At 37.9% G+C, this 18,501-nt stretch overlaps 1 protein-coding gene across 10 annotated transcripts in view; it reads left to right on the top strand.

Moving 5' to 3' along the window:
- ADGRB3 (adhesion G protein-coupled receptor B3) overlaps window positions 1–18,501 on the top strand; it is a 463,218-nt gene that overhangs the window by 250,983 nt on the left and 193,734 nt on the right. For all 10 annotated transcript variants that reach the window (XM_027713236.2, XM_027713240.2, XM_027713243.2 and 7 more), the window contains 2 exons: window positions 11,862–12,008; window positions 12,758–12,833. In XM_027713236.2, coding sequence (XP_027569037.2) covers window positions 11,862–12,008; window positions 12,758–12,833 — 223 coding nt within the window. The remainder of the gene's footprint in view (window positions 1–11,861; window positions 12,009–12,757; window positions 12,834–18,501) is intronic.

The following is an 18,501-nucleotide window of genomic DNA, read 5'->3' as shown; positions in this document are numbered from 1 at the left end:
AGTGTCTATATGTCCCACCGAGGTACTGAGTTTTGTTCTGCCATGCATGATATAAACAATCTAAATAAAGCATATGTGCATTATCCTGACAGTTATATTTTGCAGTGCCCAAGGGCAACCTTTGACAATCCCTTAAGCAAATCTTAATCCAGTTTATCTACTCCATGGAGAACATTCAAAATGAATTAGACATGGCTCCAGAAAACAAAGACCTAGTTATGAACTCCCGTGAGGAAGGTTAGAGTCATAGCTTCAACATGAAACTGAGACACAGGAGATTTTTGTTTCTAACAGTTCTGTTTCATATTTTCTATGTGACTCTGCTCAAGACTATCTAGAAGGCATTTACTGTGTAGATGTTGCAGCATATGCTTTATCAGGTGCTGGGTTCAGGGAAAAGCAAGAGTAAGCTGCTCTGTGAGAGAAACAGGAGACGACAGGGCATGCACAGCAGCCTTGCTGGCAAAGGGGAGGTCCCACAGCATCCAAACAAGAGCAGAGGAGGTCTGTGAAAGTAGCCAGGCCCAGTTAATATTTCAGATCAGCAGACAAGTCCATAGCAATGAAGTAGATCTGATGTCAAGCTAAGAAATCATATCAAAGCATCAGGGTCAGAATCTGGTCCAGTGGTCCTTAGGAAAGTCCATAGTGATAGGTCACTAGACCTTAACATGGAATCCACAGGTCAAGGTTAAGACAGCCAAAATACATGGCCAGCACAGTCATAGTAGATTCAACTTCAGTGCAGCTCCCAAGTGAAGGGGCAGGGGGCCCAACTTCTCACAACCCTTTTCACTATAGTTTGATCTAAGTTACAAAATTACATAAATTAGGAGCAGATTTTAAGCATGTGCAGCTTAAAATGTAGAGGGGGGGCAGTGTGTGTGTTTAATAGGGATGCACTGGCACTGACAGCTTGGCCATTGTGGTGAATACAAAAGTCAGAATACTAGATGTCCATTAGAGAATTAGTCTGATGCTGACCAGGAAACGCTAAGCTTATGACTGAATTCTTTCTGTCTTCTAAATTATCAGACTCAACAATTTAGTAAAACACTAATTTGAGACATCTCTTGGTTATCTGGGATGAATTAAGCAAACCTGCCTTTCTTTTGAACCCTTGGTTTATGTATTGTGCCTGTTGTCAAATGAGTATTCAAGTAGGGGTTTGGTCTTCCTTTCCTCCTAGATAGTTCAGGTTTTGATGGTGAATCCTAGTGGATATTCTCATCCAAGAAAAGAAAGGTATGGTTTATAATGCCCACAGATGGTTACCCTGTGTTCAGAGGCGAACCTCATTGCATGCAGATCTTCCTACTTCAAGTGATCAAAACATTAGCTCAGTAGTCTAACAAGTAATGTTAGACCAGCAAGTCTTTCTCTGACTTGCCTGGATTTTAAAATAGAAAGCAACTGCAGATGCATTTAATGAGGAGACCAATCTGGTTAGTAAACATACCTACAGGCTTGAACTTTTTGGGGATCTTATCTGTCTAATTTCTCAATCTTTATGGAGCTGAAGTGTAAAGAAAGCACTGGCTTCTTCTTCAGCTTCTGGAAGGGCACATGGAGAAATTTGTACATGCCTGGTGAATTGCTGCAAAAAGAAGGCCACCTGCAATCATTTCCTCCATATCGACTGTTTTGCAGAATATGGCTTTTAATCAGTCTCCACTTTTTAGGATTCACTGGCTGTTTTCCTACTATTAATCTCTGCATTTCTATATCAGAGTAATTTACAGTTCTTTCAGTTTTAGTTTTCTCAGTGTTATCTGAAAGTTCTTCACAACGCCATTTTTTATGATTATGAAAAAGCTGTTCAACAATAAAATACAGTAGAGATCTGTTTCTAGTCTGCTGCAAAAAGCTGTGATTAAAAACATATATTGATTCCACTGTTTTATTTTGTTTCCTCTGTGTGTGGCTTTTCTACATCACATCTTCTATCTCCATGTCTAAGAATTTACTTCTTATATCATCTTTCAATATCCTGCATAACTTGGTTCACATCTTTAGAGATCTGTGAATGATAGGTTTAGTTGTCATTTCCCTAGAGGTAAGACAGAGAATAGCCATCTTTTCTTCACTTCTATTTACTGCTTCTGGGAAGCAATCATCCTACCTCTGCTCTTCATCTCCCCAAGCAATGTAATGTCCACAGAATATTTTTATCAATTCCCTGCTAATGATTTTTATATCTGTTTGACTCCTTACTGATCTCTTGTCCTCTGTCAAATCCCCTCTCTATCTTTTTAATAGTTTTTAGTGGATATCTAATCATCAGTAAACTTGATAAATAAACATATAAATGATGTCTGATTCTCAGCTTTTCTTCTTTCTTCCTTTCTCTGGCAGCTTCATCATCATTCCCACCTTCTGAGCTCAGTACCTTAATATTACCTTTGGTTTCACTCTCTTTGCTCTCATTATGAGCTAGAATCATCAGCAGAGACACTTTTTCAAGTCACCTTGGTGACTAAAAAATGCTTGGTTTCTACACCTTCCCTGCACAGTCAATCTAAAATGGTGTTGCAGGTGACCTTGCCCACTCACTATTACCATGGGTTTCAACTTTGTGTGTAAATTAAAACTCATTCACTGAAATGCCAAATCATTCTATGTCCTGCACCATTCTCCATTTTCTTTCTTGATGCTGAGTCTTTCTTTTCCTTAAGAAGTTTTTTATGACAAGGCAAGAGTTGCTGCTGGAGACCCTAGTTTTAGTAGCATGAATGCACAGTGATACTAAGAAGAATGGAAAAAAATAAAGTTCCTTGAGAAACACAGAGTACCTTTGATGTGGCTCTCGGTCAATTTGGCTGCTCATATCTTTATCTTCTTCAAAATAATGCCCAGAAGATGGAGTTTTCTTCTAGTTAATGACGTACAGTTTCCTACCATGTGTTTAAAGCATTTTTCTAAATAATCACACATTTCAGGAAGCATTCCATTTATCATGAGAATACATTTTCTTCTGACTGCTCATAAAAAGTTGTTTATATTTTCAGTAGTTCAGTTGGGTTCTCTTCAAACTTGTGACTTAGATTAGCAAATTGATTTTGTTTTTTATGTTCCACATTTAGCAGCTTCCAATAGCCATAATAAATATAGAATGTGCATTACTAGTTAGTATATAGTGACAATGATTAAAAATTATAAAAATGCTAAGATTTTAATTTTTCCCCTAGGGGCACCTGCAGAAGTAGCATCTGGAATATGTACAAATTTTATGAAAATACAGCTATTTCTATATGCTCTTTCTCAGGAAATCAAAGTTATATTTTTCATAATTATTTTTAAAGAAAGTTTTTATGGTCTGTAAAAACAATTTTTAATGTTTAATTATTGTTTAAACTTTTAATTTTAATTATTAAATTTTATTTCCATACCTGGAGCAAGGAAAGGTTTGGTAAAAGAGGAATTAAAAATAAATTTATCTATTTTAATTTTATTAATTTAGGTTAGTTATCATAACAAATGTGCAATCAGAAATCACTTATGAGACTGCATATGTATTATTTTACAACAAAAATGGTAATGGGTAACTCTCTTCCACACTACATTGTCTATGGACAACAGAAGGGAGATACTCAGAGATCACTGTTAAGGTAGTTTCTTGATTAACCTAAAGCATTATTCTTAACCTTCAAATGATGAGCCTATTTAAGGCACAGTGTGTTTGACACCAAAGGAAGGACTCATGCAAAGTTCATGCCTGATTAGTGAAAATACCTATGAAATATCTACTTCTGCTTTAGCCTCTGTTGGTACTGTGTTTTGATGCCCAAAGCTTGAATAGTGAGACAGTAGCTGCTTTGGGCTGAAGCTTCAGGGATGCAAGTGCACAGCAGCCATCTAGAGACATCCCTTTCTTGTCTGCCCCTGGAGCAGTGGGTTCTAATTTAAGAAGTTATCATTTCTGTGTTTATAGTCATTAGACTATCATTAGAACTAATATTTGAAGTTCTGTTAAGATATAATTTCATAGGAGCATTTTTCTGACTGTAGTTTGATGTTGGTTCACTGCAAGGAGATTTCATGAGTATTATTTAGAGAAGGAAAATTACCCTGTTTTTCTTATGTTCATATAAGAGGATGCCAATTCACCACAGTCCTTCTGTTATACATAATCTTGTAGGTGGTAAAAAGTGGGTTTATTTTTGTACTGAAGAAAGGGTTTTAAAGGAGATCATCAAGCATGCTTGCATGCAGAGTTCTGTAGCAAATCCAGAGATCCACAAATCAATCTCCTTTAAATGGGGGTTTCACCTGTGTCTGTTGCAGGTTGCCTTTAAAATTATGGAGTTTAAGTGGATAGAGCAAATATGTTATGAATATCATCTTCAGTATGTCCATCTGGCTCTTTGTCGATGGTCCAGACAAGAGTTTGTTCCCCATGTATCCACCATGGGCTAACTTAAGTAAGCTTATTTATTCTACAGAAAACAAGGGTTCTACATTTCAGATCAAAAGAATAATTCTAAAATGTATAAATATTGTTCTAATTGAATATTCTTAACAGAGATATTTGCAGAGATACTCAGTATTCTGAATTTTAACACAAAAATCATTTCAGGTTCTTTGTTCAGAACATATGTGACAATGGCAGAAATTAATTTAGCAGGAGCTGTCACAGAAGGGCAGTATAACATCCACTGTCTCAATATTCAAAACCTATTATGTGAGGAACTCAAGTTTACTAAATGCTGAATAATATAGACCTAGCATGCTGACAATGGACAAATCAAAATAGGATAGAAAAAGAGCAAACAATGCTAATATACACAGTCATTCTCTGTTGTCTGTAACTGGAATGCAATCAAATTCAGAGTTCTGCTTTCTTGCTCTGACAGGAAGGGTTAAGCAGAAGTTGGCATCCTGTGCTGAAGATACCTGTATCGGGTTTTCCAATTCAGTCAAAATACTGATGCCTTTCTAAAATAATTGATCCCCATTCATCTGTATCTTAAGTTATTGCAAATTAGAGATCAATATAATTTCTGTGCTATAAAGCACAACAAACCCAGAACGTTATCACTTAAGAGAAAGGAGAGTCAGAACTGGTATTGCAACTGAAGGGTGACCTCAGTAGCAACCTGTAGACCAGGTCTACAACTTCCTCCATGAGGGGAAGTGGAGGGGCCAGCAACCAAACTTGTCTCTCTGGCGACCAGTGACAAAAGTGGAGGAAATGGCATGAAGCTGTATGGATGGGGTTTAGGTTGGTTTAGAAAAGATTCTTCACCCAGAGGGTGTTTGGGCACTGGAACGTGCTTCATAGCACCAAGCCTGACAGAGTTCAGCAAGTGTTTGGACAATGCTTTCAAGCATATGGTGTGACTCTGGGGGCTGTCCTGTGCAGGACCAAGAGTTGGACTGGATGATTTATCCTGGGAACTACTGACCAATCAGCCTCACCTCTCTGTCTGGGAAGATTGTGGAACAGATCCCCCTAGAAGCTTTGTTAGAGCATGTGGAGGACAGAGAGGTGATTTGAGACAGCCAGCACAGCTTCACCAAGAGAAAGTCCTGCCTCACCAATCTATTGTCCTTCTTCGATGGAGTGACTACATCAGTGGATAAGGGAAGGGCTACAGGTGTCATTTATCTGGACTTCTGTAAAACCTTTGAAATGGTCCCCCACTGCATCCTTTTCTCTAAATTGAAGAGAGATGGATTAAGTGAGTGGATTGTTAGATGGATAAAAAAGTTGGACTGGACCATCACACCCAGAGCGTAGTGGTCAATGGCTCAGAGTCCCAACAAACATCACTGACAAGCAGTGTCCCTCAGGGGTTGCTACTGGGACCATTGTTATTTAATACCTTCATTACATAGATGAAGGGATCCAGTGCACCCTCAGCAAATTTGCGAATGACACCAAGCTGAGTGGTGCACTTGACACATCTGAAGGACGGGATGCCACCTAGAAGGACCTGGACAAGCTCAACAAGTGGGTCCATGGGAATCTCATGCAGTTTAAGAAGACTAAGTGCAAGGGGACAGATGCGGGTCAGGGCAATCCCCAGTATTGATACAGGTTGGGGGATAAACAGATCAAGAGTACCCCTGCTGAGAAGGACTTGGAGCTGCTTCTGGATGAGAGGCTGGATCTGAGCCGGCAATGTGCACTTGCAACCCAGAAAGTCAGTTGTATCCTGGGCTGCATCAAAAGCAGTGTGGCCAGCAGGTCGAGGGTCGTGATTCTGCCCCTCTGCTCTGGTGAGACTCCACCTGGAATCCTGCATCCTGCTCTGGGATCCCCAGCACAGGAAGGACATCGACCTTCCTGTGAGTCCAGAGGAGGCCACCAAGTTGATTAGAGTGATGGAACACCGCTTCTATGAGGAAAGGCTGACAGAATTGGGCTTCTTCAGCCTGTAGAAGAGAAGGCTCCAGGATGACCTAATTGCAGCCTTCCAATACCTGAAGGGAGCCTACAAGAAAGATAGAGACTATTTACAAGAGCATGTAGTGACAGGACAAGGGGGAATGGCTTCAAACTAAAAGATTAGATTAGATTAGATATGAGGAAAAAATTTTTTACTGTGAGGGTGGTGAGGCACTGGCACAGGTTGCCCAGAGAAGCTGTGGATACCCCATCCCTGGAAGTATTCAAGGTCAGGTTGGATGGAGCTCTGTGCAACCTGGTCTAGTGAAAAGTGTCCCTGCCCATGGCGGTGGAGTTGGAACTAGATGATCTTTAAGGTCCCTTCCAACCCAGACCATTCTATGATTCTGTGATCCTTGTGGGTCCCTTTCAACTCAAGATATTTTATGATTCTATGATCCTCTTTTGTAAATACATGAATGCTACAGAATTCAGACTCTTTGAGCATCTTTTGTAAAGATTTTGGTTCAGCATTTAATAAGGACAGGAATCAACTGTTTAATTTGGCTTATGTTGTAATTTTAAAACCTAAACTTCTTATGTGAGAGCTGAAGTTGCATTTAGTCCATGAGCAAACATGCAGTTGTTTTTCTGTCATGCCTTCCAGTGAATCTAATTTCCTGTTCAAAGTGATTAATATTATTCAAGGGGCTAATTCTGAAATGTTACTGGTTTTGTTGAACACAGGAGGCTAATGGATGAATACTAAAGAGAAAGGGACAATGATTCATGCCACTTGTTTGGTTGCTTCATCTTTTGTTGTTTAGCAACCCAGATCAGTCAGAGAGCTACTAGAAGTTTCATTAGGCAGCTTGTAACTCACTCAAGATTATAGGGATCAAGACAATACATTTCAGCGTTTCTTTTCTAGGCCATGATCTACAAGAACTATGTATTTTCAGTCAGTTTTATTGAGAAATTATTAACCACTTTTATGCTGTTTCAAATAAACTGCTGAAATACCATTCACATATTACTGTGTGTAGTCAGCTCATTTAGATAGTGATGGAAAATTCTCTATTCCTATCAGTTTGGCATTAATCAGTTCAAAAGATACTTTATATTATTCAGTAAGTAAAAACAGTTGGTATTTGCCAATTCTGAAATTTTCAGTGGAACAATATCCAACAGGTTGCCTGCAACTGCAGCATGAAAATTAAATAAAGGCAAAAAGAGATGTATTGGTAAAGGATATTAAAAATTAATCCTTTAGGACTCAAAGGAATCACTAAATTGATTAGATTAGACTACTTATATTTTTATGAATCAATAATTGTTATGGAATCATCAAATATGTATGTGTTCTTATGTGCAATTGAACCACTGTCTTGTAATTTATACTAAAATGCATCAAAAAAATGCTCGAAGAATCTTCTCGTCTCAACATGCAGCTCACACTGGAGCTTTTCCTCAAGTCCTGTCACTGGTCACAAGAGTGAAGAGATCACTACTTGCCCCTCCACTTCTCCTCATGAAGATGTTGAAGACCACAGTGAGGTTCTCCCCTCAGTCCCATCTGCTCCAGGCTAAACAAGCTGAGTGACCTCAGCCATTCTTCATACGGCTTCCCCTCAAGGCCCTTCACCATCTTCATTGCCGTCCTTTGGACACTCTCTAAGAGCTTAATATCTTTCTTACATTGTGGTTCCTGAAAGTGCACATAATATTCAAGGTGAGGCTGCACCAGTACAGAGCAGAGCGGGACAATCCCCTCCCTGGGGGCAAAGCTGGCGATGCTTTGCCTGATGGCCCCTCCTGGCTGCCAGGGCACTGCTGACTCATATTCAACTTGCCATCAACCAGGACCCTTTCCACAGCACTTCTCTCCAGCCTCTCATTTCCTGGTCTATGAACATAAGCAGCTGCAGAATCCAGCACTTCCCCTGTTGAACTTCTTATGGTTGGTGATTGCCCATCTCTCTAATTTGTCGAGGTCTCTCTGTAGGGCCTCTCTGCTCTTGAGGGAGTCAATAGCTCCTCCCAGTTTTGTGTCATCTTCAAACTTGCTCAGTATTCCTTTGAGTCCCATGTCCGAGTAATTTATGACGATGTTGAAGAGAACTGGGCTGAAAATGTGTTCCTCAACAATTTATTTTTTTCACCGATGCCTGGAATATCATAGGAATTGCAATAATACAAATAAATAAAAAAAGAGAATTTTCCATATTGGAAGAGTTTTGGTTAATTGTGTCTACAGCAGTGTATGTGCAAACTGTAAGAATGGTTACTTATCAGTATGATAAGTATCAGCATGATACTTATCAGCATAAAAAGTCCATAAAAATGTAATCAGATTAGAACAGAATAAGGTATTACAGCAATAACTCAAACATTTGTCTGAGGCAGTAAGAGATGCTGTATGTTTTGTATATGGTGTATACAAGAATTTTTAGAGTTCTGTAATTTAACATGACATGTGAAGATTTTTTCAGCTTCTGCTAAGATCATTTTCATTTTAGTTTTTCTTTTTTATTCTGCTTTTTCATCTTTGTCCCCCCAATTTACATTCTTATTGTTATTAATATTCTCTTTGACTGTTTTTCCAGTATTATACAGCTTGTATGTATGCATAAACAAGCAAAAATACAATGCCTGTAAGTGAACTTGTTTGCCAGTGTTCCATCTCACAAATTCAGAACATAATGTTTTGGTATGGAAATTTAAAATAATAAAAAAAACCTTATGAGAAACCTTTGTTTTTTCAAATGAGAAGACATAGTGCTTGTGTGGCAGTGGCAGAACTGAATCATTTGGGTTCCAATATTTGAAGCATTGTTTTCTACTACAATAAAAAAAATACAATGAAGTACAAACTGAATAACATGTCATATTATCTATGTATAAGAAACTCACATTTGAGTTTTTAATGTGTGAATGACCCAGCACATAAATAACATACATTTCCCTCTAAAAAGTCTGTTGATTTTTGTGCTCACAATAAGCGATTATTTTATGCTGCAGATTAAAACCAAGTTAGAAAGCCTCACTTCCCAATGGAAATACTGCTGATCATGCTCTGAAGTTTCACTGGAATGAGTTGTAGACTAATATTGAATAAGAATATTAGCTTTCCTAAAATATAAAAATATAAAATGCAGTTCACAGTGGCACCGAAGAGGTGGGAATTGTTTCATGTATCCATCTGATCATGTTGATGGACTGAGAAAGTTTCTTCCAGTCAAATTCTAGCAAATTATCTTACTCCTTAAAGCATCAGTGCGGTGTTAGGCACGTCCTCATGGAATCATTCGGCAAAGTGGCTAAAGAAGGATCTAATAATCTGTGTGGATCTGTAGGAGGCAAACTTTGAAAGACATGGAACAAGCACTTTGGCAAATCTGTTTTAATTACTGGTTTATACAGTGTAATCTGTCTATGCAAAATCTCCAGGATGTTAAGATTGCATCTTCTGTTAAATTAAGTACAGACACTTTTGTTTGATTGTGAGTAGAAAAAAGCCCACTTGTCTGCACCATGAATGGGAATATATAGAATCATAGAAGCATTTAGGTTAGAAAAGAGCTTCAAGATTATTGAGTCTAACTATGAACCTGAGACTGCCCAGCCATAAGTCAAATGTTTAGGCTTTATGTTCTGGTTTTGTTATTTACCACCTAAACATTAGCAAGTATTTTGGAGTTCTTGGTTCTAAGTAGTGTTTAGGTACAATGATAAATGGCCCTATTTAAAATACAAAGAGAGACAGAGTAGAGAGAATATTATCCTAGACCCTCACCATTTATCCAGTCCTAAAGTGGATTTCTGTATTGCAGAGTGAATTTCATTGAATAACATTGATTTCCTATTTCAATAAAGGGAACTGTCATCCAAAAGGTAGATGAAATATTAAGGGTCTACTAGCTAATTAGATACATAGATAGGTATATGCACAGATAAATACTGTGCAAGTAAAAAAAAAACCAAAACCCACTATTTTCTTATACAGGCTGTATTTAATTTTGAAAACTAAATAACTGTTGGTTTAATTTTATTTATGTGGAAAATAAAACAAAATTCTTTTTAGATTTTAAGAACTATGGGGGAAAATCCATTTTTACAGTGCTAATATATTCTGTATAACCATTGATTGCATATGAAAACACGCAATCTATTTTATGCCCCGGTAATTCTGAAACACCTGAAGTCTATTCCCTCCACACACCACCTGAAAATTCATAAGACTAAGCATCCCTTTAGGGCTGGGAATGTATTTGTCAATTGCAGCCTAGAGGGATTGTAACTAGCACTATAAAGCCCTGATGATAGTTTTATAATGGAAAGCCTGAAACAACTTCAAGTACCACCTCGTTAATGTGATTCTGTAATACATAACAGTCTAATTTGAAAATAAGAGTCGGTTATCGAGGAATACATTTGTGAAGTTAATATTGTTACCCTCTTAATTTTCCTCTTCTCTTGGACTGGAATTACAGTTTTCTTTCAAGTAAAATCCACTGATGAGACACCTAATGGTTTTCTACTTTAATTTTGATGTTCTGATTGTTTTACAGTTGTCCCCCATTGTCTTTATGTAAACCCCCTTTCAGAATCCTTGCAGTGAAATCGTTATGCTCATCATAGTCCTGATGTCCAAACTCTTCCAATTGCATTAGCCTCTTCATAAATTGATCGGGAAGTGCATTGGGCAGGAAATGGCTATCAACACGGCTTACATTAAGAATGGAGCTCCAAATGTGTTGTTTGTCATCTCTCTGAGTATACATAAATGCTTGCAGCCCTGTCAGTTCCTTAAAAGTATTTTGAGTCTTACTAGACACGGACAGTGTTGCCATGGAGCTGTGCTGAGATTTCACAGCAAAGATGAAACTGATTTCCAGATCATAGCTGAGTTAGGAAATGGGGAGAAAATGAAAATGAGCAAACAGAATTCTAAACTGGAAGTTAGGGTTTTTGATGGGAAAAGTATAATTAAGAATTCAGAATGGAGATTATTCTTTCAAGAAAAAGAAATCAAGTGTTATACTGCATTACTGTCTTTTGTGTACAAACAATGAGGTCTTTTAATATATGAATCTCCCTATGTATCTATCTTGAAATTGTGCCTGTATAGAGAACAAAAGTTCTGTAATTGCTTCATTAGCCAGCACCTAGCAGTTATGTTTCCCAAAGCAATTTGCAGCATCCTCTTCCTTTCATTGTCACATTTGATGATTTTAGAATTTGCTCTGAAGACACGACAGTGTCCTTATGTGTGAATTTCAGGGTATAAGCCAGTACATTCAATAATACCTGTTAAGAAACTTAATCAGAATCTAGCTGACAAATGATATAATCGATCCATGGTAGAACTGCATAATAAACAGAAGATTGTGCTTTCTGTACTAGTTAATGTCCCATGAATTCCTGCTTTACTTGAAATGTATCATTAAAAACTTTTGTTATTCTTGTACTGTTGACATTGTATGATACTTTAACGTATGAAATCCAATTGTATGATTTCTCTTACTAGTGGCTAGCATTCAGAAGCTTCCTGCTGCATCTGTTTTAACCGACATCAATTTCCCCATGAAAGGAAGAAAAGGAATGGTTGATTGGGCACGAAACTCAGAAGACAGGGTTGTCATTCCAAAAAATATCTTCACTCCTATGTCAACAGGTAAAGAAGCATATCAGCATGTTGATTTTTTTGTTAGCTTTAGCAAGGAGACTCAGAATCTTTGTCTCATAGGACCACTTTGTCTCATAACCACTCATAGGAGTGGTTATTTTTTCCATCTTCAAAAGGAATCCAGTACCCGTAGTTTATCCTAGGGGGAAATGATGGGGTATTATTTCAGCACATTGAACAAAAAGTGCTACAGAAATCCTAGAGATTACTTTCTACACCAAAGAGACAGTGCTTTGCTTAGTTATTGTGCACAGGATTTGATCTGTGGTGGTACGAGGTGAGCTGAAGTGCAGCTCTGCTGAACCCCTTGAAGCTTCTTCATTCCAGCAGACTGAGTCATTCCAATCCAGCTCTTACCAAAGGATGCTCAGCAGGCAAATTACTCTAACTTCAGGTACAATTTACAAATACCTTGCAGTACAGATCTCTGACATCAGAGAATTCACTAGGCATTAAAGACATTCTTGGAGAATACTTAATTATAAAGGTAAATGAACTACCATGGATGTTGGTATACAATGATGGATTTTTTGAAAATGTGATTTTCAATGGTTTAAATCTTTTGATATGTTCCTGGCAATGCTACATCTTTATGAGAGACTTCCAGGATATAATTCAAAATTATGCTGGTTTATTTAAAATAAAACTCATATTACAGAGATAAATGGTATTCACAGTTCTCTATGATGATGAAAGCTTGGGAGAGTTTTAAAATCTTTTTTCCTTACTCTTTTCAGAACTAGATGAATCAACTGTATTTGTACTTGGAGCAGTGCTATACAAAAATTTAGAACTCATTTTGCCCACTTTGAGGTAAGAAATTTCATAAATACGGTATGAATTAAACTATTTCAGAATCATAACCATACTGCATGTAAGGATAAAAGCAGACAGCCAAGACTGCCTTTGCACGTTAGTACTATTGGATTTTTTCCTGATATTTAAAATGTATATGCATATATTCATCTTTCCTTCATACTTAGTCACTTATATGATGCAAATAACCTTTTTTTTTTTCAAATTGGCTTAATTTACATTTTATGTTATCTATATTAAGCTTAATTACAGAAATGTTTTATTAGAAGTATACACACTGATGTACATTAATGCCCAGGCCTCTTATACTTGTGCTTCAATCTACTGTTTGTCCTGTTAGTACAAATGATCTTGTAACGACATCATGACTTGATGTACTAAGGTTGTCTGCTCTCTTTCTACAAAATTCTCTAGCAGTAGTTTTCCAAGTACTTTTTCGATGTAAGCTGTATTCAGAATGGACAGCAGAGCTGTAGAGAGGATCCATTTTGGAAAGAAGACACACACATGTGCAGAGTAGCTGAAGTATGTCAGTTTTGAGAGCCATACACATACATAAAGAAATAGGAGAGCCTCGTGTTTCACCTTTTCCTTTCTGTACTTGATAAAAGACAATTTGGAAATAAGCATTTCACTCCCTCTTTTCTGATTACCACTTAAGATCATTTCATGGTCCATTAATACTACCTTATTTTATATGATCCTGTGCACTAATGGTCTACTAATGCCCTTTTACAGGAAAAGAAAAGACTGTGTCACAACAGTTGCTAATGAATTCACAATCATTAAAAAGAATAGTAATATGGAAGCCACCATAATACTTTTTGCTGCTCCGTTTAACCAAAGCTTCGGGATTTGAAACAAAGGATGGAAAAGTAACAGGCTTTTGCCAAAAACTATCTGAAAACAAAAAAGGGTCATTCCTAATAAAATTAAAAAAACAATTCCCAGTAAAGTTGCAATGTTCTGTGCAATGAGCAGCTGTAACATCAGGGACAGAAACCCCTCTCAGGCAGGCCACAATTTGAACAGTGGTGTCCTGACAAGACACCTGGAAGCCTGGGAAGTGCTGGCAAGAGCCATTTGTGCTTAAGGCATGGTATAAATGACAGCTCATCCACTTCTGAAATGTCGCTAAGCACTTCCCATTTGTTGTACCAGTTCCTGAATTAGCTAGGAAGGAAGAGATGTTTGTAAGTGATTTTTTTTTCTCCCATACTCAAAGAACCAGTGACAACTCACTATTGTCAGTCAGTTCTTTTTGGTAGACCTTAGAAAAAAATCTTCCAGTCCTGGGAAGCATACTTTAGACCTTTATATTGTAAACTGCAGTCTATGATCATGCTTTTTCAGCTCTTACAGGTCAATAGTTTTAGCTTACAGAAAAAAAAAGTAAATCTTGAATGCTGTATGTGAGAAGTCTTTCAAGGCTGTTATTTCATCCATTAGAAAAGTGAGATTTACAGGCCTTATTAGATTTTCTCTAGAAACAATAGCATCTCAAGTAGCAGCAATAAGGGCAGAATAGGAACGTAAAAGTATAGCAACTTAAAAACTATGGAGTATGAAAAAGTGCATTTTGCTTCCCAAATTTTTTGCTTTTGTCTGTTTTGCTTTCAGCTGGCTACTGATTTACACTGCAAAGTAACCATTTCTCTGTACAGTTCAGATAGGTTTTGTGAGTTTCTAAAGCAAAATGGTCTAATAATCTATGTATATCTATACATAAATGAATTATTTAGAAATTCAAATATGAAGGTATCCCACTTTGCCTCTGAATATATTCAGTATTATTTGAATCTAATTCTCAGCTGCCCAAGAAAAGGAAACAAGCACTATTACTTTCTCTTATGTATGTGAACAAGGAATAAAAGTCATTATTAATCCATGATATAAAAATATAACACATATTGCCAGGTACCTCTAGTCTCTTGTTTGTTTGGAATATAGCACCTTGCACTTCTTTAATGAAATATATTTCTTATAATGAACTTATACCAAAACTTTTAAGCTTACATCTCTTACCTCACCAGGAAGTGTTTCATGTTGGATTTCTTTTACCATGACAGTCATATTCAAAATATGATCTCATGCCCTTAAAATAGTACCTAAAAGGTGTCACAGTTTCAAACTGTTTTCATAGAATTATAGAATCATTGAACAGTTTGCACTGGAAGGGACCTTCAAAGATCATGTAATTCTGACTCCCTTCCACTAGACCAGTTCCTCAGAGCCCTATCCAGCCTGACCCTGAACAGTTGTAATGATAGGACATCCACAGCTTCTCTGAGCAACCTGTTCCATTGTCTCAACACCCTTAGAAAAAATGTCTTCCTTATGTCTAATCTAAATCTGTCCTCTTTCAACTTAAAACCATTGGGCCTTGCCTTATCACTACAGACCATGGTAAAAGTCTCAATCATAGGCCCCTTCTAAGTATTGAAAGCCTGCAATAATGTCTTCATGGAGCCTTCTCTTCTCCAGAATGAACAAACTCAACGTTCTGAATCTTTCTTCATAAGAGAGATGTTCCATCCCACTGATCATTTTCATGGCCCTCCCCTGGACCTAATCTAAGTTTCATGCCTTTTTTGTGCTGGGAATCCCAGAGCTGCATGCAGTATTCCAAGCGGGGTCTCACGAGAGCAGAGGAGAGGGGCAGAATCACCTCCTTCAACTTGCTGGCAATACTTTTGATGCAGCCCAGGATACAACTGACTTTCTGAGCTGCAGGCGCACATTGCCAGCTCATGTTCCAATTTTCATCCATCAGTGTCCCCCAGTACTTCACAACAGGACTGCTCTCAATCTCTCTATCCACTACTCTGTATTGATACCAGGGATTGCTTCAACCCAAATGCAAGACCTTTCACTTGGCCTTGTTTAACTTCATGAGGTTTCCACCTCCTGAGTTTTTCAAGGTCCCTCTGGATGGTATCCCTTCCCTCCAGCATGTCGATCACACCACACAGGTTGGTATCATCTGCAAACTTCCTGAAGGTGCACCCAATCCCTTTGTTGGTATCATCAACAAAGATACTAAATGCTATTGAATGTATTTTGACACATTCAGCTGCTTTAATGTTCATTCAGGTGGAATCTTAGCAAAGTCTTTGATACCGTCTGCCGTGGCATTCTCCAGTGAATGGTGCTACATCCAGTTGGTAAACAGTCACTAGTGGAGTTCTCCAAGGCTCAGTATTGGGGCCAGTCCTATTTAATATCTTTATTGATGATCTGGTTGAGGGGATTTAGGGTACCCTCAGTGTGTTCTTGGACGATACTAAGTTGAAAGGGAGTGTTGATCAGCTGGAGGATAGGAAGGCTCTGCCGAGGGATCTAAACAGACTGGACTGATGGGCCAATGGTATGAGATTCAGTAAGGCAAAGTGCCGAGTGCTGCCCTTGGGTCACAAAAGCCCCATGGAACACTACAGATTCGGGGCAGAGTGGCTGGGAAGCTGCTTGGGGAAAAGGACCTGTGATATTGGTCAACAGCTGGCTGAACACGAGCCAGCAGTGTGTTCAGGTGGCCAGGAAGGCCAATGGCATCCTGGCTTGTATCAGAAATAGTGTGGCCAGCAGGATTAGGGCAGTGATTGTCTCCCTGTACTCGGCACTGGTGAGATCACACCTCAAGTCTTATGTCCAGTTCTGAGCCCCTCAATTCAAGAAAGATACTGAGATGCTGGAGCGCGTCCAGAGAAGGGCAACTAACCTAGTTAAGGATCTAGAGAATAAGTCTATGAGGAGGAGCTGAAGGAGCTGGGATTGTTTAGCCTGGAGCACAGGAGGCTCAAGGGAGACCTTATCACTCTCTACAGCTATCTGAAGGGAGGCTGTAACAAGGTGGAGGTCAGCCTCTTCTCCCAGGCAACTGGTGACAGGACAAGAAGAAACATCCTCAAGCTACACCAGAGGAAGTTCAGGATGGACATGAGGGAGAATTTCTTCACTGAAAGGGTGGTTAAGCATTGGAACGGGATGCCAATGGAGGTGATGGAGTCACTACTCCTGGAGGTGTTCAAGAAAGGACTGAATGTGGCATTAAGTGCTATGGTCTAGTTGAGAAGGTGGTGATCAGTCAAAGGTTGGACTCGTTCATCTTGGAGGTCTTTTCCAACCTAAATGATTCTGTGATTCGCTAATTTGAAATTTGAAAAAATCTGCAACTGTAATTAGTGCTGAATTTGTTGAGTTGTTATATTCTTTGTGAAAATTAGAACTGACATGAAGATTTTAAAGGGATCTTTATTATGTTGTTTTATCATTTTATACTTGTTCGAGTACATGAATGAAGGTTTCTGTACATCCCACTGCATTTGAAAAAGGTTTATTTTTGTTTGCTTGCATTTTGCAATGAAAAACTATCATCTCACCTGTGTTTATATTAATTACTATTTCTACTAATCCTGCTTAACTGTGATAAACATTATTGTAATAACCAGAGTAGTGCAGAACATAGTGAAATGGTTAAGGATCACTGCATTAGCATTGTCTATGGAGCAAACACTGTAAAATGTGAAGAAATGTAACATCATCTATTTTTTATATGATATCTAAAATTCTCTTAGCCATGTACAACATAGGAATTAAAAACAACATTCTGGATAAGCATCCTATGGGATCCTTTTCTAAAGAAAATACCAGTTGTTATATATGTCAGTGGTGGGAATGAAGATGAACAAAAATTAAACCAAGCTAAAATAAGTAAAATGGGCTTGTGTTTGATTTCAAAGGCCACATCATTTATACCTTGACAACCTGATAATAGAGGTGATTTCTACTGACTGCAGTTAAATATCTGGAAAGATTTGCCAGTTCCCCTGTGATTTCAGTTCCTGGCTTTACAGAAGTTAAGGTGGGAGTAAAGAAAATATTTGATTGCAATTTCTAGACGAACAAAGGTGACAGGCATTCCAATACATTCCTTAATCTTAGCACTAAAAGGTATGCAAACTCCTGCATCATCACAATGAACTTATTTTTTAAAAAATAAGCAAACAAACAAATACAAAGTATCTCCGTATATCTTTAGGGAAAATTTTCCAAAGCACCTGACCACAGAATCCCCGTCTGGCACATCACAGGTGTTCTGTGAGTAAAATGAGGTTTTTGTTATCTTGGACAGCCTATAAAATATATTACATAAACTCCAAAATTAGCCACATTTTACCATATGGGCTTGATTTTTTTTTGGCATAGAGTCTATTAAAAGTAAGTCTTGTAAACACAGTGCGAGATGAGAACTTGGAATTGCATTAATATGCAATTTTTTTGGGCAATGTGTTTAATCCTACTGGTACATGTATATTATTCTGAGAATTTTGCCAGGAGTCTTTAAGCAAAAGTTTAGGGAAACAAAGATAAAATGAGTTTATTCATCCTCATAAGAATAGAATAATTACTTTTTCCCATGCACAAGTAAATATACTTTAGCTGATTCTATTTCCTAATATACTTTGCTGCATTGCACTGTTCTTGTAATATCTTATGGACTTGTTTATAGCAGATATTGAATATTTTCAGAACTGTAGCCTGAATATTATTTCCACAGCTCTCGCACCCCTGAGCATATTTATGTTATTGTTAGGTTCACAGAAAATTGATTCTCAGTATAATACTCATCTAAAAGATATTATATATAATTCATCTCCTGGGCACT

Source organism: Pipra filicauda, unplaced genomic scaffold, assembly GCF_003945595.2.
Source record: "Pipra filicauda isolate LSUMZ 115617 unplaced genomic scaffold, ASM394559v2 scaffold123_size2130275_pilon, whole genome shotgun sequence".
Classification (NCBI taxonomy): domain Eukaryota; kingdom Metazoa; phylum Chordata; class Aves; order Passeriformes; family Pipridae; genus Pipra; species Pipra filicauda.
This window is presented reverse-complemented; position numbering and strand designations above follow the sequence as displayed.